General features: G+C 39.7%; 1 protein-coding gene across 4 annotated transcripts in view; it reads left to right on the forward strand.

Moving 5' to 3' along the window:
• Positions 1 to 26,734, forward strand: part of LOC139766093 (uncharacterized) — an 86,511-nt gene extending 59,777 nt beyond the window's left edge. For all 4 annotated transcript variants that reach the window (XM_071694382.1, XM_071694292.1, XM_071694546.1 and 1 more), the window contains 3 exons: positions 1,699 to 2,302; positions 4,219 to 4,337; positions 23,705 to 26,734. In XM_071694382.1, coding sequence (XP_071550483.1) covers positions 1,699 to 2,302; positions 4,219 to 4,337; positions 23,705 to 23,841 — 860 coding nt within the window. In that variant the 3' untranslated portion in view covers positions 23,842 to 26,734. The remainder of the gene's footprint in view (positions 1 to 1,698; positions 2,303 to 4,218; positions 4,338 to 23,704) is intronic.

Below are 26,734 nucleotides of genomic sequence, written 5' to 3' on the forward strand. Positions count from 1 at the left end.
CCCCCACCCTGTGACTCACTTCCGCTTCCATGGTTCCATCTGCTGCCAAATCCACTCCCAGATATCTAGAACACTTCACTTCCTCCAGTTTTTCTCCATTCAGACTTACCTCCTAATTGACTTGTCCTTACTCTCAGCTTTCTTCTTTCACACACTTTACCAAACTCAGTCACTAGCTTCTGAAGTTCCTCATCCAAATCAGCCACCAGCTCTGTGTCGTCAGCGAACAACAACTGACTCACTTTCCAAGCCCTCTCATCCCCAACAGACTGCATACGTCCCCCTCTCTCCAAAACTCTTGCATTCACCTCCCTAACAACCCCATCCTTAAACAAATTAAACAACCATGGAGACATCACACACCCCTGCTGCAAACCGACATTCACTGGGAACCAATCACTTTACTCTCTTCCTACTCGTACACATGCCTTACATCCTCGATAAAAGCTATTCACTGCTTCTAGCAAATTCCCTCCCACACCATATACCCTTAATACCTTCCACAGGACATCTCTATTAACTCTCTCATATGCCTTCTCCAGATCCATAAGTGCTACATACAAATCCGTCTGCTTTTCTAAGTATTTCTCACATAATTCTTCAAAGCAAACACCTGATCCACACATCCTCTACCACTTCTGAAACCACACTGCTCCTCCCCAGTCTAATGCTCTGTACATTCCTTGACCCTCTCAATCAATACCCTCCCATATAATTTCCCAGGAATACTCAACAAACTTATACCTCTGTAATTTGAACACTCACCTTTATCCCCTTTGCCTTTGTACAATGGCACTATACATGCACTCCACCAATCCTCAGGCACTTCACCATGAACCATACATATATTGATATCCTCAGATGTATGTACATTGATTTCACCCTGAGAGCACCATATGTTTATACCCACCATAAACCTATATTTATATCAACTCTGAAAATATATGGGAGCAGACTATCTTTTTCATGGACGCTTTACTTGATCATGTTGTAGAATGTGATATAATAGAACCCTTTAGGGATATATCTACACAAACTTGCAAGATATGGCACAACACCTTTATGGTAATAATGTGGTACCCAAAATTCTGATATCCACATTTTGCATCATGTAGACAAATTTACTTTATCAAAGACTGTAAGCCTGTGTAATTAACCAATTTTTTGACAGTTTATTTCATAATTATATACCACCTAGAGTCTGGTAATGACCTTTTGTGACCTTTGTAATCCTTTTGCAGTACCACTCACAAGATGAATGTTGGATGCACGATAAACTATCCTCTGATGGCATCGAAAATAGATAAAAGAATTGTGTTAAAGAAGGAGTGCTTGTTCGTTGTTTGCCTTTCAGCCATCTTTATATGTAGCGGGATGAATCATACCAAGTTTCAGTATACCTAGATATTTCTTTGAGTGGGATGAGTAGAAACAAGTGTAAGGAGAGACCAATACTGAAATGTATTAAGTGTTTATGAAAGGTGCTGTCCTAGATGAAGTTGTTGTGATGTGCAGTAACACCAATATTTGCAAAATATTCTTCAGCCTTTTTATGGTAAATGTGAGAAATGGCATGTTGAATGAACTATAATTCATTTACTTTGTCTTCAGAAAGAATTTTCTAATGAATTAAAGTGTACTTATCACACCATCATAGTGAAGGGCAGTATTGTTGGCTAATAATTACTTTCTCAACAGATGGTGAAGGTTCAGACACAGAGTACCACTATACTCCATTGACTCATGCTGTTCAGGACTCATCATTGGCACTGGCTCAAGCTTTACAATATTCGGGTAATGTTGCCAGCATTGTAGTTACTGCCGGTATAAGCATATCTCAACAAGATATGTGTGTTACAGATAATGACCATTTGAGTAAACGAAAAACTCCTGAAGAGGGTAATAAGAGTCAGAATAGAAAATCTACTGAGTGTCAGAGAACTGAGTATGATGTTCAGAATCAGGTAGGACAAGTTCAGTTTCAGAAAAATGAAATTAAAAATACTGCAGAGGAATGCAAGGATGTAGTAACAGATGCATGTGAATCAAATGAATCAGGAAAAGGGAACGCATATTTACCAAACAGAAACTGCAAGGAAAAATCTTATGCAGCCTCAAGTGTGAAATCTGAGAAAAAGCATGACACTGCAAAAGACAGTGAGGATTTTAAAGACTATCCAGCAGTTCCATTAAGTTATTTACATAATGTCAATAGAGAAAAGTACCTCGAACCTAACATGCTAGAGAGAAGGCGGGTGCATCAGGAAAAATCGGACAAATCCCTCAGAACTGCAGGCAAACTGTAAGTATAATGCAGGTTATTTTTACATTACTTACATGATTTATCATCTTCTTAGGTTTCTCTTCCCTTTGTGTGTGTAAATGTGCTAGTGTGTATGTTTATATATTTGTGCATCCCCAAAGATGTCCAATATAACCTTTTTAAACCCAGATAGACATGAAACAACCTTCACCCTCCAATAACCCTGAATATTCAACCACTTCCACTCCATTGTACTAGGTATCATATATGACACACAAACAGATAATTTTAGACCGGCACTAGGCATACAAAACTTTCTTGAGTTCAAAATGTATTCAGACCACAATCTGTGGGTCCATGTTTCTAAAAACCTTAAGATGCCAAAATCTGAAAATTACTTGATCCTAAGGATTGTATTTTTTCAGATCTACAGTCCTTGGTACCTTGTATTTATTACCTGTTTTATTTGGTGTCAGATGCAACAGATAGATTTTGTGTGATTTTGATGTGATTATTCATGCCAAATGAAAATGTAAAAATCATAGAAGTATGTGTTTCACTTTAAAACACTGGATACTTGTTATGGATGGGAGTGAGTAAGTTGAAAGGTTGCACTATCTAATCAACACCATTGAATCTGAAACAGTGTTAATGGTAATGTATTGTTTGAGTGTTTATAGACCTTAATAAGTGTTACTGGACTCAATCTGTGTGTGGTAACACTGTAACACTGTGAGTGAAAAAGTCACCTTGGGCAAGACTGTGTCATCATAAGTAAATGAAGGGAGTTCAGTCTTATCAAGGGACCATCAACTCCCTGCTTCTGATTGTAGTGCAGCCCTAAAGCTGCAGGAGTCCCGTAAAAGGAGATCCTGGAGTTGTATGTAATATGATAGTAGACCTAAATAGTAATTCATGGAACATCAGTACTGAAGGCCTTTGCTGGGTTCAGAATCCTTTATCAAAATCCTATGATGTCCACATAATTGAAAGATTAATACATTAAGAATGTTTTGGATACATTGACGGTATGATGGTTTTGTAGTTACTGTAAATTTCTATGTGTAAAATTTCAATCACTTTTTTTATTATTATTATTGTTATTTTTATACTTATTAACTGTTTCCCGCATCTGCAAAGTAGGACCAGGAAGCAGACAAAGAATGGCTCATCTACTCTTATACACATATATATATACATGAATGCCCACACATGCATATATACATACATATGCATAACAATATATACATATACATACACATACACAGACATATACATATATACACATGTACATATTCATACTTGCTTGCCTTCATCCACTCCTGGCACCACCCAGCCCCTAAGGAAACAGCATTGTTACCCCCTGCTTCAGTGTAGTAGCACCAGGAAAACAGACAAAAAGGGCCACATTTGCTCACACTCATTCTTTAGCTGTCATGTGAAATCCACCAAAACCACAGCTCCCTATCCACATCCAGGCCCCACTGACCTTTCCATGATTTACCTTAGACATTTCACATGCCCTAGTTTAGTCCACTGACAGCACGTTGACCCTAGTATACCATATCTTTCCAATTCACTCTATTCCTTGCACACCTCTCACCCTCTTGTATTTTCAGGCCCCGTTTGTTCAAAATCTTTTTCATTCCATCCTTCCACCTCCAATTTGGTCTCCCACTTCTCCTTGTTCCCTCTACCTCTGATACATGTGTCCTCTTTGTCAATCTTCCTCAGTCATTCTCTCCATATGTTCAGACCATTTCTACACACTGTCTTCTGCTCTCTCAACCACTTTCTTTTTATTTCCACTTATCTCTCTTACCCTTTCATTACTTACTTGATCAAACCACCTTACACCTCATATTGTCCTCAAACATTTCATTTCCAACACATCCACCCTCCTCCATACAACCCTATCTATAGCCCATGCCTCGCAGTATTCTTCTGTGTTGCAGATATGTGAGTCAGAAATACATGGCAGTGAGACAAAGTGACAAAACCACGATGACAGCTGAAACAAGAAAGCTTGCAGAAGAAAGATGGAATAATAAGCTTGCATCATTGACTTTACAAAGTAAGTATATTGATGGAGGAATTTTATTGTATATTATTCATTTCTCTGTGCACACACAAATATATTCATTATCACTTTTGACCAATGACATTTCTGGAGAGCCAATCAGATAACCTCTTACTATATTTTTTAATTCATTAATATTATGTCATTTCAATTTAGCCATCTTTTGGGAAATCACAAGACTTCATAACCCTAAAACTTTGTTTTTTATGTACTCATTTACAAATTGAATAGGAAGTTTTCACCTTTGAGGAAAGAATGTGATTACTTCATATGAGGTTCAGAGCTAGAGTAATGAATCAACAGACCACCCAAAATGCCGACCACACAGTTTTGTAACCAGTTAGTAGGTATGGGAATGAATATTTATCAATGGGTAAGGATGAAAATCCATCTTGTCAATAGAGAAACATGTGGCAGACATTTTGGAACTTCAATCTCAACATTGGGTTGTTGGATGATTGGTCACCCTGTCTGATTATAACTCTGCCTCATATTATAACATGAATGATATCACAACCTCAAGATACTACTGTAGGTGAAATGATAAAGGATTTTTAGAAAGGAATTGTTTCTCAACACATTTTCTTTTCCCTGATTAGCGATTTATTTGTATCAGCAATCTAACTGAAGCCCAGCCTTGTGACTCCCCTTCCTTTAGAATCATAAAGGCTGTAATCATAACATCATTTATCATGTCTCATTTGACGTGAGCAGATCTCTTGCCTTGTCCCTCTTCTTGTAAGGCATCTCCCTCATGTGAGCTACAGTTGTTGTTGCCTTCTCATGAATCTTTTGTCATAGATCTGTAGGTTTCATCTGGAGTGGTCAAGTTGGTGATGCACACTTTGAATTGGGCCAGATTTGAATTATCATTATTCTTATCCATGTGTTTGAGGGTAATTTTGATATCAACACCTTGATAGTTTACTCCTGAGAAATTTCTCCTAATATGGTGTTCTGTCTACATGCTGGATACAAGCACCTCTTGGTTTATACCATAATGTTTTTAGAAATGGTTGTGTGAATCAAACATATGTAAATGAAATAATGTGAATAATAGATATTGGGAGTTTCATTATTAATAAGACAGCACCAAATATTATACCAGTGAAAAACAACAGTTTACGCATACCAGGAAATATAGAATATTTTAATACGCATACAGTACAGTGATTTCCATAGATAAATACAGAAAATATCAAACTTGATTCCAACCTTTATATTTACTACTGTTCCTGAAGTGCTTGCTTGTTCTAATGGAGAGGGTGGAGTACTGGGGTAGGGGTTCCTCTGAGTCAGATGATGCAGTTGACAAAAGTGATGGTCATGGTTGAGTGCATTGAACTATTATGTCACTAGATGTTGATAGTCATCCTTCTTATGAGTGTCCTTTTTCTCCAAAAAGAAATCCAGTGTTATCTGTTTAGTCTTCATCGTCTTCTCATGGAGGATTTCTTTATAGCACCTGACATCATCTAGAACATTTTAGGCCACTTTTAAACTCCGCTCTGTGTTTGGTTCATCATCATCAAATATAGTGAGAGCAGGGTAAGTATGGTGAAATGTTTCAGCTAACCTCTTGCTTTTGAGAGAACAAACTTGTTTGATCTCCCCCTCTACAGCTGCCACTTCCTCCTGGCATTCCTTCTCTATCTGAAGATCCTCATTGAGGAGCTCTTACCTTTTGTGATTTTAGCAGCTTTTCTACATCACCCTCTTCAACCTCATCAAAGAAAATTTTTTATTGCTTTTTCCACAATGTTTGCACTGTTCTTGATATTTTGGTGTCAGCATCAAAACCCCAAAATACATCAACAAACTGAGGGCAAAGTTTTCGCCATACTCTGTTCATACAAATAATGGTGTTTTCATTCCAGACCTCACCATTGATCATGATGCCATCCCTAATGTTGAAGGACTTCCAGAATTCTTTCACAGTCATCTGGTCATTCTGTGTAGCCTTCACAAGCTTTATAAATGTTCTCCATAAATAGTAGGCCTTGAAAGTAGATAGCAGATATCACCATATGGTCTGACAGAAGAAAGACTTCTTTAATGTTCTAATTAAGGGCCCTTATTGAGGATGAATGGTCAGGGATGTTATCTATAAGATGAAGAATCTTGAAACTTATATTCTCCTTTGCACAGTACTCCTTCAGCTCAACATGTAGCCTTGCAGCAAAATAATTACAGAAAACTTTGCCAGTTATTCACCCCTTCGGATTAGAATTGCATAAGAGCCTAGGATTTTCTGAATGGTAGACCATTAATGATTTAATCTTGCAATCACCTTTTGTGTCACCCCCCCCTCCCCACACACACACACACACACACACACACACACACACACACACACACACACACACACACACACACACACAATCAGCCTGAGGTAGTCCTTGGCAGCTTTGAATCATGGTGCAGTGTCCTCTCCATGGGAAATGAATGTTTACGAAGGCATTTTCTTCCAAATTTTTCCAGTCCCATTCACATTATGCTCAGTTTTTCTCTTTAAGTGAGTGACTTAGCACAGCAGAACATGCCCCAATCAAGACCATCATGGGTGAAAGAGGAAAGTAAAAGAAACAAAAGTAGAAATTGATTAAAGGTGTTTTTATACCTGACTGTTAAAGGCAGAAAGGTTTCATGAAGAGGGAAAGACAAAAGAAGGAACAGAATTTCATAGCTTAGCTGTTCATTTGAAGAAGGTATCATAACAGCAAATCCTTGAGTAGCCAGTTTCCACACAGAAACTGTGGGAAACAGCAGTCAAACATGTACCATGGGTCCTTGGTGGTGGAGACACATGCAGACAACTGACAAGGACAGTTGCCAAAAAATACCTATAGAATAGAGAGAGAGAGAGAGAGAGAGAGAGAGAGAGAGAGAGAGAGGAACATCACTCCATATGGAAAAAGGTTGAAGACAGGTGATGCCATGAGAATTAATGAGAAGGAAGGCTTTTGATTCCATTCTAAGCAGTAGAAATGTAAAGGATGAGCCACCATAGATGTGTGAGCAGTATTCCATACTTGGTCAGATAAAATCCTTGAAGATATGAAATTGCTGGTCACATCAAATATAATCATGGCTTGTAAACAATCCACCTTTTGGGAAACATATTTTGTAATGTTTATCATGTGGGGTTTCCATGACAGTGTGGAGGACATGGTTATGTCCAGCATATTAATGTTTTTAAAGGGTTGAATTGTGGTATTTCAAAATTGATTGGTGGAAAGTGAGTGATTCTTAGAAAGAGATGTTGGTTGATGTCGGATTTTAGTACTTTTAAATTGTACAAGGTTACTGCTACCCTACTTCAAAATGCTCTGCAGATCCGAGTTGAGAAAGGGAGAGGTTTGGAGTTTCAAAGACTTTGGAGACAGTAGAAGTAAGAGCAATAGGGCAGTAGTTGGAGGGGTCAAAGTTGTCTCCTTTGGAATAGCTGGGCTGCACCAAGATGTGCTTCCAGTTGGAAGGAAAAGTCTGGGTTTTTAGCCAGAGGCAAAATAGGTGAGCAAGGATTGGTGCTAGCTCAAAGGTGCACTCCCATAGAACCCAAGGAGGTATGCCATCTGAGCTAATTACCTTGCCTACTTTGAGCTGGGAGAGTACCATGCAGACCATGGGCGAGGAGAATATAAGAGATGGCATAGGTATAGTGGTAGGTTGTGCAAGGAGAATATAGGAGGTGGCATAGGTACAGTGGGAGGTAGGTTCAGTAGAGGAGGTGGAAGCAGAGGATTAGAAGTTGAATCTTCCAGGGTTGAGTTAGAGGAAAAGAAGGTACAATAAAGAGTGGCTTTATCATTTAGAGAGTTATGAATATATTGATCAGATCTGAAAAGATGAGGAAAGGTTGAATTACAGAAGCTAATGAGGTTTAGTTAAGGATGAAACTTTGTCAGTAGAAGCCAAGGTAGCTCACTCTTTTTATGAAAGTGCCTTTGGCTCTCCAAAAAACTTCTTTGCTATGATTCCATCCAGAAATGAAAGTGAAGTAGGTTTCAGGGAGGGGAAGAGTTTCATAGTCCAGTGTTCACCATCCCTAATGCAACAGTTATCAGAGAAATGATTATGGTCAGAGGACCCTAAGGTGTTAAATTGGTGTATGAATAGTAGGAGGGTAAAGAGGTGGAAAAGATGTCACAGTGGTTGGAAAATCATGTAGGGTGTTTAATTAATTGATCCTGATCATTAAAAGAGAAAAAGGAAAAGCCTTAGGTCCACTGGGATCATCCCAGTTGGGGCCTAACGGATCCTCATAGTGTACATTGAAATCCCCTGCCCAGAGGATCTCAACATATGGATGTTAACAGAGCAGAGATTTATGGCAAAAAATCAGAAAGTCAAAGAGTTGTACATAGTTAACAAATGGGGGAAAGTAAGCAAAACACAGAAGCAAGGTAACAGAGGGTGGAGAGATTTTAAGCCAGATGTCAAGGCAAGGATACTCTGGGTCCACAAGGCGAGCAATAGGTATTTTTGTCGTACAATAAGCAAAAACCCTGCCCTTGGAGCAGAAATGATGAAATAGAGTATAGTTGGAGATCTAATAGTGCGATTGGACAGCTGGATTTCAGAGTGAGGAAAAAGATAAGAGGAGGAGGTAAACAGGTGTTCAGTTGAGGGAATGTGAGAGGTAAGATTGCAAATGTTGCAGAAATTGACAGAAAAAGAGCCTGGTCTCAGATCACAGTCACATGATAGCAGTCAAGCAAGCTCTGGAATCTGCTCGACCATATCAGCTGGTGGCACCATTCCAAATTGGTTGTAGAATTATATGACGTTTGTTCTGCCATAGCTATGAAGTACTGAAAGTAACAAAAATATATGAAAAGAAATAGATATATGTGTGAGTTATGTGTTGTTAAGTGTTGTGTATGAGAAAAAGAGGATGTGAGAGTGGAGTTGAATACCATCAAATCACATTTGGTTGAGGCAAGAGAGAAAAGAGAGCAATCTGGGGCCTGAAAGTGGATGCATAACAAACACCACAGTGCACTGCTGCCACTTTCCCTCACAAAATCCAGGCTGTAGTACCTCCCTGGTCAGTGGTTGCCTGACACTTATTACTACTACTACTACTACAGATTAACAGTAGTAGGTGACACCTACTACTGCTGATCTTTTAGAAGGAAACAATAGTTTATGGGTCTGGGTATGATAATTCATACCTGATCAATCAGCATTACTACAAACTGTAAATGCAAGGGTTTGCTAACATAGAGTGCTTGCTTCCCTGTGTTTTATTTTCACATCTCTCCTCAGTCTTGGGTAGTATGGAATGGCAGACTTTAACTGACTGAGGTAAAGTCTGTACATAAAGTATTTCATTGTTAGAAACAGCATATGATGAGGGAAATTTCCTAGCAGCTGTAACTCTCGGAGATATGAGCATGTTCTTGTAGACGTGCTTAGTTTCATGTTGAGATATGATGCTAGTTTAAGTGAAGAACATTGTGGCAGGGAAGCTGCCATTTTTGTTTTTAAGGAAGGGAGTGCTGTTGATAGGGAACCTGTTAGCAGTACTGGTTTTTATGGAGTGGCAGTGATAGGGAACCTGTTAGCAGTGCTAGTTTTGATAGGGTGCTAGTAGTTTAATTGGTTGAATTTCATTGATAGTTGTCGTGTATAACATATATTGAACCAAACAGTTGTTTTTGTTGATAAGTTTGACCAGTCTCAAGTGTATCATTTTTAAAAGCCTGACTCTGCCTCTGTGCTCCATGGTATTAATTACATCTAGGCCTTTCTGTGTTTTCCATCTTTAGTATTTTGCACGTAGTCACTAAGAGCTTCTTCAGCTAAGGATTAGACCAATATGGAGCTTTTCTAAGTCTTTCTGTATTTGCAAGACATCACATTCTGTTCATTGGCACTACATGCTTGGATCAGTTGGAAAATGCTGTAGAGCTGTCTTCTAATCATTTGCCCATCCAGATAACACTCCATCTAGCCCACCCAATCAACACAGCTACCAAAAGAGAAAATTATTACACAAACTGCAGCAAAGCAGACTTACCAGCCTTCATACTGTACATAGAAATAAAGCTCCAAAGCTTCAGTATACATGATTCCTCATCCCTAGATCATATATTTTTACACTTCATCAACATCTTCAAATAAGCGAGCCAAAAGAACGTACCACAAGGGTATAGAAAGAAGCACAACCCGAATTCTTCCTTATAAGATGCACACTTCATAAAGGAAAGAAACCAACTGAGACACAATCACTTGCCATCAGTAGAAATCAGAAAACAAATTTACACTCTGAGGAATCAATACTGGCACTCCTTCCTGAACACAGTGAATCACAAAACTCTCAGCAACCAACTCTGGTGCACATTGAAGAAAATCCATTCTTATTGCATCAGTCCAGCCCCAGCTCATGAAGCACTCCTCTCCTATTCTCTTGAAATATCCTCTCCCAAAGGACACATTATCTACTCATGAGACACTACTCAAAAATCAGCTACATACTAACCATACCCCAAAACAGAAAAGTGATGAAAAACCTCAACAAGATCCATCCAGAGAGAACGGCCCACCCACCCTTCACTCCCACTGAGACAATCAGTGCAATTAAAACCTCAAAGAACTCCCCTGCTACAGGCCCTGATATTACATCAAACTCTCACATAAAACAATATGGCCCATTTCAGTTCAAGCACTTGCAAATATCTTCACCTACTCCTGGCTTCGCAACCGAATCCCATACATCTGGAAACTTGCCAACATAGTACCTGTTCTACAATGCTCAAAACCACTCAACTCCCCCTCCTCCAACCCCTTTATATCACTTCTACCCTCAGCATCCAAGTTGTGTGAAAAATTATCCATAACAGAATGAAACAAAATATCCCACTCATACCCACTCAGCATGGCTTCAGACCAAAACACTCTGTCACCATAATAAACTTTGTGCCTACATAACACATCCTAGATAGATTCAGCTAACTACAACCCCCTTCCATACACTGCTAGTGGCATTAGACATCAACAAAGCATTTGACACTGTCCTGAAGACCCTGATACCACAGTAGCAACAACAGTCATGCACCATTACATTACACAATTGGGCAAATGGCTCACCCAGAACAGAATGTCACCAACTCCACAAAAATCTTCAGTCACTCTTAACTCCAGATAGACATGAATCCAGCAAACACCCTCAAGTCATCTTGAATGAACAGTCACTTCTGAACAATACAACCATTTTAGGCAATAAGTATGACACATAGATGACAATTTCTCCCCCCCCCCCCCCCACACACACACACACACACACACACACACACACACACACACACACACACACACACACACACGCACACCACACCAATAACATTAACTCATAAGCACCACATGAACTAAATGTTCTCAGAACAGTAATTGTCTCCAGATTTGGAAAAAAAAATCCCTCAAAATACTATAAAAGAAAAATCATCCTCTTCACTTTAAACTATGCATCACCTGCCTGGTCTTCTACCCTCTCAAAAGCAAACATATTGAAGTTGTAAAACATACAAAATTGTACACTCAGAACAATTTCTGGCTGCCTAGCAACTACAAACGCACAACACCTTCATAGAAAAACAATAATCCTTCCAATTCAGTTCCATCTCTACATGGTCATCACTTATTTCTCAGGAACAGCACTAGATCCCTCCCACTCTAACCATTTTATAACTAACCACTATCCCCCTGGTAGAAATAAAGAGCTTACCCTGCCTCACACTTCAATAACCTCTACTCACAGACCCTCCAATCCCCATCAAATAGAACACAGATAGAACAAAAACACATACGCCCAGAAACAACCCGGCAAACAATAAACAACCAACCTCCCAACTCACTCTTAAAGTCCAACGCTTCAGACATACACCCATCAGAAACCACACTCCCCAGACAAACACAAGTCACACTCTCCCACTTATGTTCTGAACATTACCCATCACTGCAACACAATTTCAACATATTCAAGGACCCTTCATGCCTATGATGCAACTACCAAAAATGAAGACACTGAGCATCTACTACTCAATTGGCCTGAATGTTCGGAACTTACATGCAAACACAAATCACAATGCTTTATGATGTTTGGTTCCAACTGGTGGACATGGCCAGCTTCCTGAGTGCTGTAGGAGTATCATATGGTTAGATGGGACTCCTGGAGCAGGAAAGTGAAGTAGATATCTTTCTGTCTATATTGCTGAACTCTCATTAAGGGAGTGGCCACAGCAAAAGCCTTCACTTATCCCTGTCCTTACCTGTCACCCTCACTTACAGCATTCCATGCATTCTTCCACCATTTCTGTCCCTGGAGTATTCTTCCACTCTATTTTCCCATGTCACAGGAAGTTCTCCTCTCACACCAACCCTTTTAATCATACTACCATATACTCTCCTTGTAAACTCCTCCATCTGGCATACTTTTCACATGCCCAGATCACCTCAAAGTAATATATTTCACCCACTCTACCACTCCACAATTCATTCCCTTTGTTTTCCCTGCTGTACCAGATTTCTCATTCACTCCTTCATTTCTTTCTTCATACCATCTAGTCATACCACATTGTCCTTTCACGTAAGGCATTTCCACTGCCTAGATTCTTGACCTTTGTGACTCATCCCATATCCATTTGTTGGCTACATAGGTCAGGGTGAGGAGGAAAATGCTGTCTCTTAATCCTTTGTTCACTTCCATACTTACACCTCTACCCTTCATTATTCTCTTAAAGAACTCCATAACTCTTCTACTTTGTACTGCTTTCTCTCTTATCTTGCCTTCCAGATCACAAACTTACTCAAGATAGCTCCCAAATACTTAAATTCTGTCACCTCTTTCAGTTTAGTACACTTACTTCTTTCACTCTAGGGCTTTGCAAAATCTGTACTTTCACTCTGTTTTCTTTCAAACACCATTACTGTACTTTAGCTCACATTTGCCTTCAGTCAACTACTTAAACACATCATAGAGCACACTTCCAACCTTTTGCAACTCGTCTTTACTCTTAGCAAATAACATGGGATCATCTGCAGACAGGCTTTTCTGTAGCCACCATACCTCTCCATCTCTAAATCCCTTTTCCTTAGTTTTACTTTCATCTCTATTATCACTCCATCCATCCATATATATATATATATATATATATATTATCCCTGGGGATAGGGGAGAAAGAATGCTTCCCACGTGTTCCCTGCGTGTCGTAGAAGGCGACTAAAAGGGGAGGGAGCGGGGGGCTGGAAATCCTCCCCTCTCGTTTTTTTTTTAATTTTCCAAAAGAAGGAACAGAGAATTGGGCCAGGTGAGGGTATTCCCTCAAAGGCCCAGTCCTCTGTTCTTAACGCTACCTCGCTAATGCGGGAAATGGCGAATAGTTTGAAAGAAAAGAAAGAAAAGATATATATATATATATATATATTTACCAGGAATACTCAACAAACTTATACCTCTGTAATTTGAGCACTCACTCTTATCCCCTTTACCTTTGTACAATGGCACTATGCACGCATTCCGCCAATCCTCAGGCACCTCACCATGAGTCATACATACATTAAATAACCTTACCAACCAGTCAACAATACAGTCACCCCCTTTTTTAATAAATTCCACTGCAATACCATCCAAACCTGCTGCCTTGCCGGCTTTCATCTTCCGCAAAGCTTTTACTACCTCTTCTCTGTTTACCAAATCATTTTCCCTAACCCTCTCACTTTGCACACCACCTCGACCAAAACACCCTATATCTGCCACTCTGTCATCAGACACATTCAACAAACCTTCAAAATACTCATTCCATCTCCTTCTCACATCACCGCTACTTGTTATCACCTTGGGAAGTGAGTCAGTTGTTGTTCGCTGATGATACAGCGCTGGTGGCTGATTCATGTGAGAAACTGCAGAAGCTGGTGACTGAGTTTGGTAAAGTGTGTGGAAGAAGAAAGTTAAGAGTAAATGTGAATAAGAGCAAGGTTATTAGGTACAGTAGGGGTGAGGGTCAAGTCAATTGGGAGGTGAGTTTGAATGGAGAAAAACTGGAGGAAGTGAAGTGTTTTAGATATCTGGGAGTGGATCTGTCAGCGGATGGAACCATGGAAGCGGAAGTGGATCATAGGGTGGGGGAGGGGGCGAAAATTTTGGGAGCCTTGAAAAATGTGTGGAAGTCGAGAACATTATCTCGGAAAGCAAAAATGGGTATGTTTGAAGGAATAGTGGTTCCAACAATGTTGTATGGTTGCGAGGCGTGGGCTATGGATAGAGATGTGCGCAGGAGGATGGATGTGTTGGAAATGAGATGTTTGAGGAAAATGTGTGGTGTGAGGTGGTTTGATCGAGTAAGTAACGTAAGGGTAAGAGAGATGTGTGGAAATAAAAAGAGCGTGGTTGAGAGAGCAGAAGAGGGTGTTTTGAAATGGTTTAGGCACATGGAGAGAATGAGTGAGGAAAGATTGACCAAGAGGATATATGTGTCGGAGGTGGAGGGAACGAGGAGAAGAGGGAGACCAAATTGGAGGTGGAAAGATGGAGTGAAAAAGATTTTGTGTGATCGGGGCCTGAACATGCAGGAGGGTGAAAGGAGGGCAAGGAATAGAGTGAATTGGAACGATGTGGTATACAGGGGTTGACGTGCTGTCAGTGGATTGAATCAAGGCATGTGAAGCGTCTGGGGTAAACCATGGAAAGCTGTGTAGGTATGTATATTTGCGTGTGTGGACGTGTGTATGTACATGTGTATGGGGGGGGGGTTGGGCCATTTCTTTCGTCTGTTTCCTTGCGCTACCTCGCAAACGCGGGAGACAGCGACAAAGTATAAAAAAAAAAAAAAAAAATATATATATATATATATATATATATATATATATATATATATATATATATATATATATATAACTGAAAAAACTGCAAACTAGATAGGATTATTAAACACTCACATTAGAGCTATGGGAAGGTATTAAATTAGAGTAAATAAATAAAAACAGATAATCAGATATAATCACAGACGAAGAACCAAATGTGCAGCTTTCACATAATCTAATATGACCTTAAGTCTGACGACTAAAGTTATAAGAATCACATTCATGAAGAGTAGATGCTCAGTAATGATGTACAAGTGATACACAAGGCACACCGTAAACAGTTCAGAATCATGGTTCCAGTTTAAGAAAATATACCAATATGCTAGTACACTGCATTGTATGTGTAAGCATACTACATCACAGTGAGTGCTTTGTGAAGAGCCAGAGCGAGAAATATGATAGAGTTGATAGAGATGCTCTGTGGAAGGTATTAAGAATATATGGTGTGGGAGGAAAGTTGTTAGAAGCAGTGAAAAGTTTTTATCGAGGATGTAAGGCATGTGTACGTGTAAGAAGAGAGGAAAGTGATTGGTTCTCAGTGAATGTAGGTTTGCGGCAGGGGTGTGTGATGTCTCCATGGTTGTTTAATTTGTTTATGGATGGGGTTGTTAGGGAGGTAAATGCAAGAGTCTTGGAAAGAGGGGCAAGTATGAAGTCTGTTGGGGATGAGAGAGCTTGGGATGTGAGTCAGTTGTTGTTCGCTGATGATACAGCGCTGGTGGCTGATTCATGTGAGAAACTGCAGAAGCTGGTGACTGAGTTTGGTAAAGTGTGTGGAAGAAGAAAGTTAAGAGTAAATGTGAATAAGAGCAAGGTTATTAGGTACAGTAGGGTTGAGGGTCAAGTCAATTGGGAGGTGAGTTTGAATGGAGAAAAACTGGAGGAAGTGAAGTGTTTTAGATATCTGGGAGTGGATCTGGCAGCGGATGGAACCATGGAAGCGGAAGTGGATCATAGGGTGGGGGAGGGGGCGAAAATTCTGGGAGCCTTGAAGAATGTGTGGAAGTCGAGAATATTATCTCGGAAAGCAAAAATGGGTATGTTTGAAGGAATAGTGGTTCCAACAATGTTGTATGGTTGCGAGGCGTGGGCTATGGATAGAGTTGTACGCAGGAGGATGGATGTGCTGGAAATGAGATGTTTGAGGACAATGTGTGGTGTGAGGTGGTTTGATCGAGTGAGTAACGTAAGGGTAAGAGAGATGTGTGGAAATAAAAAGAGCGTGGTTGAGAGAGCAGAAGAGGGTGTTTTGAAGTGGTTTGGGCACATGGAGAGGATGAGTGAGGAAAGATTGACCAAGAGGATATATGTGTTGGAGGTGGAGGGAACAAGGAGAAGAGGGAGACCAAAATGGAGGTGGAAAGATGGAGTGAAAAAGATTTTGTGTGATCGGGGCCTGAACATGCAGGAGGGTGAAAGGAGGGCAAGGAATAGAGTGAATTGGAGCGATGTGGTATACCAGGGTTGACGTGCTGTCAGTGGATTGAAGCAAGGCATGTGAAGCGTCTGGGGTAAACCATGGAAAGCTGTGTAGGTATGTATATTTGCGTGTGTGGACGTATGTATATACATGTGTATGGGGGGGGGGTTGGGCCATTTCTTTCGTCTGTTTCCTTGCGCTACCTCGCAAATGCGGGAGACAGCGACAAAGTATAATAAAATAATAATATAATTATATATATATATTTTATATATATATATATATATATATATATTTTTTTTTTTTTTTTTTTTTTTTTTATACTTTGTCGCTGTCTCCCGCGTTTGCGAGGTAGCGCAAGGAAACAGACGAAAGAAATGGCCCAACCCCCCCCCCCATACACATGTACATACACACGTCCACACACGCAAATATACATACCTACACAGCTTTCCATGGTTTACCCCAGACGCTTCACATGCCTTGATTCAATCCACTGACAGCACGTCAACCCCTGTATACCACATGACTCCAATTCACTCTATTCCTTGCCCTCCTTTCACCCTCCTGCATGTTCAGGCCCCGATCACACAAAATCTTTTTCACTCCATCTTTCCACCTCCAATTTGGTCTCCCTCTTCTCCTCGTTCCCTCCACCTCCGACACATATATCCTCTTGGTCAATCTCTCCTCACTCATTCTCTCCATGTGCCCAAACCATTTCAAAACACCCTCTTCTGCTCTCTCAACCACGCTCTTTTTATTTCCACACATCTCTCTTACCCTTACGTTACTTACTCGATCAAACCACCTCACACCACACATTGTCCTCAAACATCTCATTTCCAGCACATCCATCCTCCTGCGCACATCTCTATCCATAGCCCACGCCTCGCAACCATACAACATTGTTGGAACCACTATTCCCTCAAACATACCCATTTTCGCTTTCCGAGATAATGTTCTCGACTTCCACACATTTTTCAAGGCTCCCAAAATTTTCGCCCCCTCCCCCACCCTATGATCCACTTCCGCTTCCATGGTTCCATCCGCTGACAGATCCACTCCCAGATATCTAAAACACTTCACTTCCTCCAGTTTTTCTCCATTCAAACTCACCTCCCAATTGACTTGACCCTCACCCCTACTGTACCTAATAACCTTGCTCTTATTCACATTTACTCTCAACTTTCTTCTTCCACACACTTTACCAAACTCAGTCACCAGCTTCTGCAGTTTCTCACATGAATCAGCCACCAGCGCTGTATCATCAGCGAACAACAACTGACTCACTTCCCAAGCTCTCTCATCCCCAACAGACTTCATACTTGCCCCTCTTTCCAGGACTCTTGCATTTACCTCCCTTACAACCCCATCCATAAACAAATTAAACAACCATGGAGACATCACACACCCCTGCCGCAAACCTACATTCACTGAGAACCAATCACTTTCCTCTCTTCCTACACGTACACATGCCTTACATCCTCGATAAAAACTTTTCACTGCTTCTAACAACTTGCCTCCCACACCATATATTCTTAATACCTTCCACAGAGCATCTCTATCAACTCTATCATATGCCTTCTCCAGATCCATAAATGCTCCATACAAATCCATTTGCTTTTCTAAGTATTTCTCACATACATTCTTCAAAGCAAACACCTGATCCACACATCCTCTACCACTTCTGAAACCGCACTGCTCTTCCCCAATCTGATGCTCTGTACATGCCTTCACCCTCTCGATCAATACCCTCCCATATAATTTACCAGGAATACTCAACAAACTTATACCTCTGTAATTTGAGCACTCACTCTTATCCCCTTTGCCTTTGTACAATGGCACTATGCACGCATTCCGCCAATCCTCAGGCACCTCACCATGAGTCATACATACATTAAATAACCTTACCAACCAGTCAACAATACAGTCACCCCCTTTTTTAATAAATTTTAATAAATATATATATATATATATATATATATATATATATATATATATATATATATATATATATATGGAGTGAAAAAGATATATATATATATATATATATATATATATATATATATATATATATATATATATATATATATATATATATATATATATGGAGTGAAAAAGATATATATATATATATATATATATATATATATATATATATATATATATATATATATATATATATATATATGGAGTGAAAAAGATTTTGTATGATCGGGGAATGAACATGCAGGAGGGTGAAAGGAGGGCAAGGAATAGAGTGAATTGGAGCGATGTGGTATACCGGGGTTGACATGCTGTCAGTGGATTGAAGCAGGGCATGTGAAGCGTTTGGGGTAAACCATGGAAAGCTGTGTAGGTATGTATATTTGCGTGTGTGGACGTATGTATATACATGTGTATGGGGGGGGGGTTGGGCCATTTCTTTCGTCTGTTTCCTTGCGCTACCTCGCAAACGCGGGAGACAGCGACAAAGTATAATAAATAAATAAATAAAATATATAAAAAAGATAAAAGATAAAAAAGTGGCAGATATAGGGTGTTTGGGTCGAGGTGGTGTGCAAAGTGAGAGGGTTAGGGAAAATGATTTGGTAAACAGAGAAGAGGTAGTAAAAGCTTTGCGGAAGATGAAAGCCGGCAAGGCAGCAGGTTTGGATGGTATTGCAGTGGAATTTATTAAAAAAGGGGGTGACTGTATTGTTGACTGGTTGGTAAGGTTATTTAATGTATGTATGACTCATGGTGAGGTGCCTGAGGACTGGCGGAATGCGTGCATAGTGCCATTGTACAAAGGCAAAGGGGATAAGAGTGAGTGCTCAAATTACAGAGGTATAAGTTTGTTGAGTATTCCTGGTAAATTATATGGGAGGGTATTGATTGAGAGGGTGAAGGCATGTACAGAGCATCAGATTGGGGAAGAGCAGTGTGGTTTCAGAAGTGGTAGAGGATGTGTGGATCAGGTGTTTGCTTTGAAGAATGTATGTGAGAAATACTTAGAAAAGCAAATGGATTTGTATGTAGCATTTATGGATCTGGAGAAGGCATGGAAAGCTGTGTAGGTATGTATATTTGCGTGTGTGGACGTGTGTATGTACATGTGTATGGGGGGGGTTGGGCCATTTCTTTCGTCTGTTTCCTTGCGCTACCTCGCAACCGCGGGAGACAGCGACGAGGTATAAAAAAAAAAAAAAAAATATATATATATATATATATATATATATATATATATATATATATATATATATATATATATATATATATATATATATTTTCCAAACTCAGTCACCAGCTTCTGCAGTTTCTCACATGAATCAGCCACCAGCGCTGTATCATCAGCGAACAACAACTGACTCACTTCCCAAGCTCTCTCATCCCCAACAGACTTCATAGTTGCCCCTCTTTCCAAAACTCTTGCATTTACCTCCCTAACAACCCCATCCATAAACAAATTAAACAACCATGGAGACATCACACACCCCTGCCGCAAACCTACATTCACTGAGAACCAATCACTTTCCTCTCTTCCTACACGTACACATGCCTTACATCCTCGATAAAAACTTTTCACTGCTTCTAACAACTTTCCTCCCACACCATATATTCTTAATACCTTCCACAGAGCATCTCTATCAACTCTATCATATGCCTTCTCCAGATCCATAAATGCTACATACAAATCCATTTGCTTTGTTGCTGTCTCCCGCGTTTGCGAGGTAGCGCAAGGAAACAGACGAAAGAAATGGCCCAACCCACCCCCATACACATGCCTTGATTCAATCCACTGACAGCACGTCAACCCCGGTATACCACATCGCTCCAATTCACTCTATTCTTTGCCCTCCTTTCACCCTCCTGCATGTTCAGGCCCCGATCACACAAAATCTTTTTCACTCCATCTTTCCACCTCCAATTTGGTCTCCCTCTTCTCCTCGTTCCCTCCACCTCCGACACATATATCCTCTTGGTCAATCTTTCCTCACTCATTCTCTCCATGTGACCAAACCATTTCAAAACACCCTCTTCTGCTCTCTCAACCACGCTCTTTTTATTTCCACACATCTCTCTTACCCTTACGTTACTTACTCGATCAAACCACCTCACACCACACATTGTCCTCAAACATCTCATTTCCAGCACATCCATCCTCCTGCACACCACTCTATCCATAGTCCACCCCTCGCAACCATACAACATTGTTGGAACCACTATTCCTTCAAACATACCCATTTTTGCTTTCCGAGATAATGTTCTCGACTTCCACACATTCTTCAAGGCTCCCAGAATTTTCGCCCCCTCCCCCACCCTATGGTCCACTTCCGCTTCCATGGTTCCATCCGCTGCCAGATCCACTCCCAGATATCTAAAACACTTCACTTCCTCCAGTTTTTCTCCATTCAAACTCACCTCCCAATTGAATTGACCCTCAACCCTACTGTACCTAATAACCTTGCTCTTATTCACATTTACTCTTAACTTTCTTCTTTCACACACTTTACCAAACTCAGTCACCAGCTTCTGCAGTTTCTCACATGAATCAGCCACCAGCGCTGTATCATCAGCGAACAACAACTGACTCACTTCCCAAGCTCTCTCATCCCCAACAGACTTCATACTTGCCCCTCTTTCCAAAACTCTTGCATTCACCTCCCTATATATATATGTAAGTAACGTAAGGGTAAGAGAGATGTGTGGAAATAAAAAGAGCATGGTTGAGAGAGCAGAAGAGGGTGTTTTGAAATGGTTTGGGCACATGGAGAGAATGAGTGAGGAAAGATTGACCAAGAGGATATGTGTTGGAGGTGGAGGGAACAAGGAGAAGTGGGAGACCAAATTGGAGGTGGAAAGATGGAGTGAAAAAGATTTTGTGTGATCGGGGCCTGAACATGGAGGAGGGTGAAAGGAGGGCAAGGAATAGAGTGAATTGGATCGATGTGGTATACCAGGGTTGACGTGCTGTCAGTGGATTGAATCAGGGCATGTGAAGCGTCTGGGGTAAACCATGGAAAGCTGTGTAGGTATGTATGTTTGCGTGTGTGGACGTATGTATATACATGTGTATGGGAGTGGGTTGGGCCATTTCTTTCGTCTGTTTCCTTGCACTACCTCGCAAACGCGGGAGACAGCGACAAAGCAAAAAAAAAATATATATATATATATATATATATATATATATATATATATATATATATATATATATATATATATTTTTTGCTCTATTTTTTTTTTTTTCTTTCTTTTTCATACTATTCGCCATTTCCCGCTTTAGCGAGGTAGCGTTAAGAACAGAGGACTGGGCCTTTGAGGGAATATCCTCATCTGGCCCTCTTCTCTGTTCCTTCTTTTGGAAAATTAAAAGAAAAAAAAAAACGAGAGGGGAGGATTTCCAGCCCCCTGCTCCCTCCCTTTTAGTCGCCTTCTACAACATGCAGGAAATACATGGGAAGTACTCTTTCTCCCCTATCCCCAGGGATATATATTTATATGTTAAAAAGCCAAGGTAACATCACACAGTCCTGCCTCATATTCACATGTATATTGAAACTCACACAAAAATCTAATTCACATATCCCCTACCCTTCCTAAAACCCCCTTGCTCTTCACTTATTCCGAATTCAGTCACTTCCATCACTCTATCAATCAACACACTTGCGTACTCTTTTCCTGGTATATTTAACAGACCTATCCCTTTATAATTGCTACATACATCTTTAGTACCTTTTCCTTTGAATAAAGAAACAACAATGGCTTTCACCCATAGGCACAACATTCTGTTTCTATGCTAAAGTGTATATCAAATATATCCATTCTATCATAGTTTCTCCTCAACATTTCAGCTGTAATCCCATCCACTACAGGTGCACCATCATCCTCATTATCACCCAAATTTACATCCCTCCTTGCTATAGATGCTTGCACTTGTGTCCTTTTTCATCCATCCTCCATATCCTTGCATGGATATGGAGGATGGATGAAAAAGCAACTCCCCATCCATACTTTTCACCTATCATTTCCACTTTTACATCCACCTCCTTCCTATTTCACCTCTTTCCAATACAATATCTTAGTTTTCTAAACCTTTTGAGTCAACTTTCTTCCAAAATCTTCATATATTCTTTCTTTGCTTTCTTATATCAGCCTCTTAACATTTTGCACACACATCTTATATTTTCCTTCCTCCTCTGCTACTCACTACATATAGCTTTTGTATGTCACTCTGTTTAAATCAGATATTCTCATATTCTCAATCACCAGGGCTTTTTCAGCACCCAACTCCACAAGCTGTTCATAGTTTCCATTCACACTGCTGAATACCTGAAGCTCCCCAGTAATGCCCTCAGCTGCTATATTACTCACTTTCGCTTTTAAAGCACCCATCACTAATACCCGGTTTCTTGCATCAAGACTGTTGACACATTCACTCAGCTGCTCCCAAAACACTTGCGTCTCATGTTCTTTCTTCTCATAGCCAGGAGCATAAACACTAATAATCACCCATATTTCACAGTCCTTCATTTTCATGCATTCAGTCTACAGGTCACTTCCTTACTCTCTTTCACACACTGCCGCAACTCCTGTTTCAGCCGTAGTGCTACCCTTTCCTTAGCTCTTTCCCACTCATCAACTCCTGACTTTAATCCTAGAACTTTTTTTTTTTTTTTAATCATTCTACCCCTTTATCCTTCAAATTTATTTCACTCAGAGCCAGAACATTCAGGTTTCTTTTCTGAAACACACTACCTGGTTCTCCTTTCTTCTCACCTTGGTTACATGCACACACATTTATGTGTAAATATGAAATACCAGCTACTATCTACAAGAGGTGCCATTTGAATCGTTAGATAATTTTTTCTTCACTCTGTTCTTTTAAACGCATCTCCTGTGACATTTGCTGATGAATTTAAGTTAATAAACTGCTAGAAGTTTCAGGGAATATTTGTGATGGTGCTTTTTTTATATGATTTCAGAACATGCTGTGAATTCTTTGGTTACCATTTCTTTAGATTATATTTTAACATATGATGGCTTCATATGAGAGTATTTATGTGCATAATGGAATGCCACTCTTCTTTTCCAGCTGTGCAACGGCCAAACATTGACAAGGCTGGTGTGACTGGTTCATACAAGTTGGGACCTTCTGTTGCTGCAGTACCTGTTACAGGCACCAAGAAAAACACTCCTCTTTTGAAAAAAGATATTTATTTTGATCCATGATGAGAATCACTATTATTGGTACATACATCCTGATTGTGATAGCTTTAAAAGTTTTGAGAGGTTACTAAACATAAAATCATGTTTAACAATGCAATTAGTCTTGAATTGTAATCTCAGAAAATCCTGCAAAATTGAGATAATCTTTGGCTTCCCTGAAGGTTAGGACCTTCTAAAAACCTGACTTGTGGTAACTGCATCCAGCACATTGCTAAACCATCCTGCAGTGGTAGCAGCTTGCTGTCATGGTTCCAAGTTCACCCTCAGCCAAGCATAATCCCACTTCAGCTTTGATGCCGCCATACCATTCTCTGCCAGGGTTAGTACTGACTATCCTTTACATGATTTTCTTGTATCCAAGATGGATCATATGGTCCACTTCAGTCTTATACTTGTTATTGCTGGCTTATCCCTGCAATGGATGGGTATCTATTTTCATGCCATAGTTTGTGTTTGGTGTACTAGTGTACTAATGAATTATTTTGCATGTACAAATTGTACATTCTACAAATCTTTTATGTTTATTATGTATATTCAGGGAGGATGGTGACATTTCTGCCCTGCTCTCCCCTTCACCCTTTCTATGTGTGTTTCACCTTGGTTTTAGGTTTTTTCTAGTCCTTTTGGAGCTTTTAGTATATCTTTCTAGTACTATAGGGAGAATATGAGAGTTAGTGACCAGAACTGTATTGCTTATGAGTAACAACACTATTATGTATCACAGGGTTGTGCCACATGGGGGTCAGATTTCAGTCAGTTAAGCTTCTAAGCTGTTTAGTTCTGTGCAATTGACTTGTTTATTTTTTGGTAGACAAGGGGTCCCACAACTATCTCTCATGGGAAAGGGAGTTCTCTACTTCTTGGAAACTGTTTCCTTATAGGGCTAGAATGCCTGGCAAGTTCCTTACCTTGACCATTGTTGTGCCTTGAAGGAAAGTTCAACCAGAGCCACCCAAAAGGCAGACCTAATAACCCTTTGTAGGACCAAAGTTCATATGAAGTAAGATTTTTATTTAAAGGAGCTTTCCTTTTTATTTGAGACATCATTAGTAGTTGTTTCTGTACCTTTTTGGGTTGTTCATTGACCTGTTGTGGGGAGTTCAAGACAGGTACTAAGTTGAAAGGTTTTTAAAACCCAGTTAGTTTAATTGAAAAATCACTAGCTTAAACCTTTTGACATTTGTTCCCCTTAAGAGTTATCTAATCGTACAAGTGTTTTGTCTCCATTCTTGAGTCACCTCTTAATCAGGTAGCACATGGTGCTTGTGTTTAAGAACTCCTGTTGTACTGTGAGGGTCTTGTTAAGTAAGATCTCTGTTTCCTTATGTCACTGCTTAACAATATGAATGACAGATATTAGCTATCTTTGTTTTCAAATCTCTCTGTGCCCCAGTCAGTACAGTGATGGCACTACCATCTCAGCAAGATAAAATGGATCTCCACTGTTATTCTGCCCCATTGCCAGTGAGTTGGTAGCCATCAACACGGGGATGAAGGTACTGCTTGATGGAATCATGTCCTTAGAAGAATCATACAAGATCAGGCCTGGGTCATCATTGGGGGTTATGGTGATAAACTAATGTTCCCACAGTACCATGTCCAAACAAGCATACTGATGATATGCTATGGTAGGGTAGCAAAGGAGGAGGTTTATGATAGTGTTACCTTGTTTTTCCCAGCTCGGGTCCCATAATCTTGTACCAGACATGTCCTGTAGATAGATCCCTGAGAGAAGAGCTTACCCAGGGAGCTTGATGTGAAACATGATATGATTCTCTCCCTTTAATTAAAGTAAGTCGTTTTGTGTGATTATGTAGGCAGCTAACCTGTTTCTACCCAAAAGTTTTTCTATTTGGTTTGAATGCACTCATATGCAGAAATGCAGTCATAGATGAGACAACATTGTTTTGCAAGCAGAAGGTAGAATATAGCATGTGATTATAGGTGCAGTTGTCACTGACATAGTCACAAACTTGATTCCTAAGGTCATAATCATGTTATAAGTATCAAAAAGTTATGGTATAGAATATTGGACTGATTTCATGATTGAGCCCTGGTTATTGTAAATGGACTGGACACAGTAGCACACAAAAGTCATAAATCATTTACTATAGATGTAGAAATGGAAGTATTAAATTGATGTAGCCATGTTTTGAAAGATTAGGACTTAATACATCTACAGTGAGAGCTCTACTGATGTAAAAGAAAATAAAAGTTAGTGCTTAGGCTTGTACACCTTTATGTACAATGTAAGTGATAGAAACAGTGATAGTAAAGTTAAGAAAAATAGTACAGAATGAGTGACACCATGAATTCATATCTGATAATGTCAACAGAAGATAGAATATAGTATTAATGCTAAGAAAAGTAGATAAGAGTGAAGATGATTTTGCAGTTCTCACTGACAGGTCTAATAAGTGATTCCAAAGGCAATAAACAAGTAATAGTTATAAAAACAGTGTTTTAGGAGGGAGTTGAACTTTATGATGTCATGTCTAGGAACTGGTTATTGTGAATGCATCAGTGGACACAGGGTAAATGCCATATGAATGCTGAAGGAAATGAAAATACAATTCTTAAATATTTTGATAAACCAGAACTGTAAATGAGGCACAGGTATTAGATATAGAAAAGAAGGTGTTATGATTGAAGAAAATAGATTCGGCCAGCATATCATATGTGTAACATTGTGGATAAGCCTAGCTCCCACAGTTTGTGACCTCACTTTCTCCTTTATGTAATACAGTATTCCCTAATGAAGATGATTTTATTTTTCTATAAGTCTGTAAGATATGTTTTGAATTACTCCTTTATTCTAGTTTGATAAAGATACCTCAAGACATAAAAAGTTTGTAGAAAAATAAACAACAATAATAATAAACATGTATTAATGTGA

This window comes from Panulirus ornatus, chromosome 1 (genome assembly GCF_036320965.1).
Source record: "Panulirus ornatus isolate Po-2019 chromosome 1, ASM3632096v1, whole genome shotgun sequence".
Classification (NCBI taxonomy): Eukaryota; Metazoa; Arthropoda; class Malacostraca; order Decapoda; family Palinuridae; genus Panulirus; species Panulirus ornatus.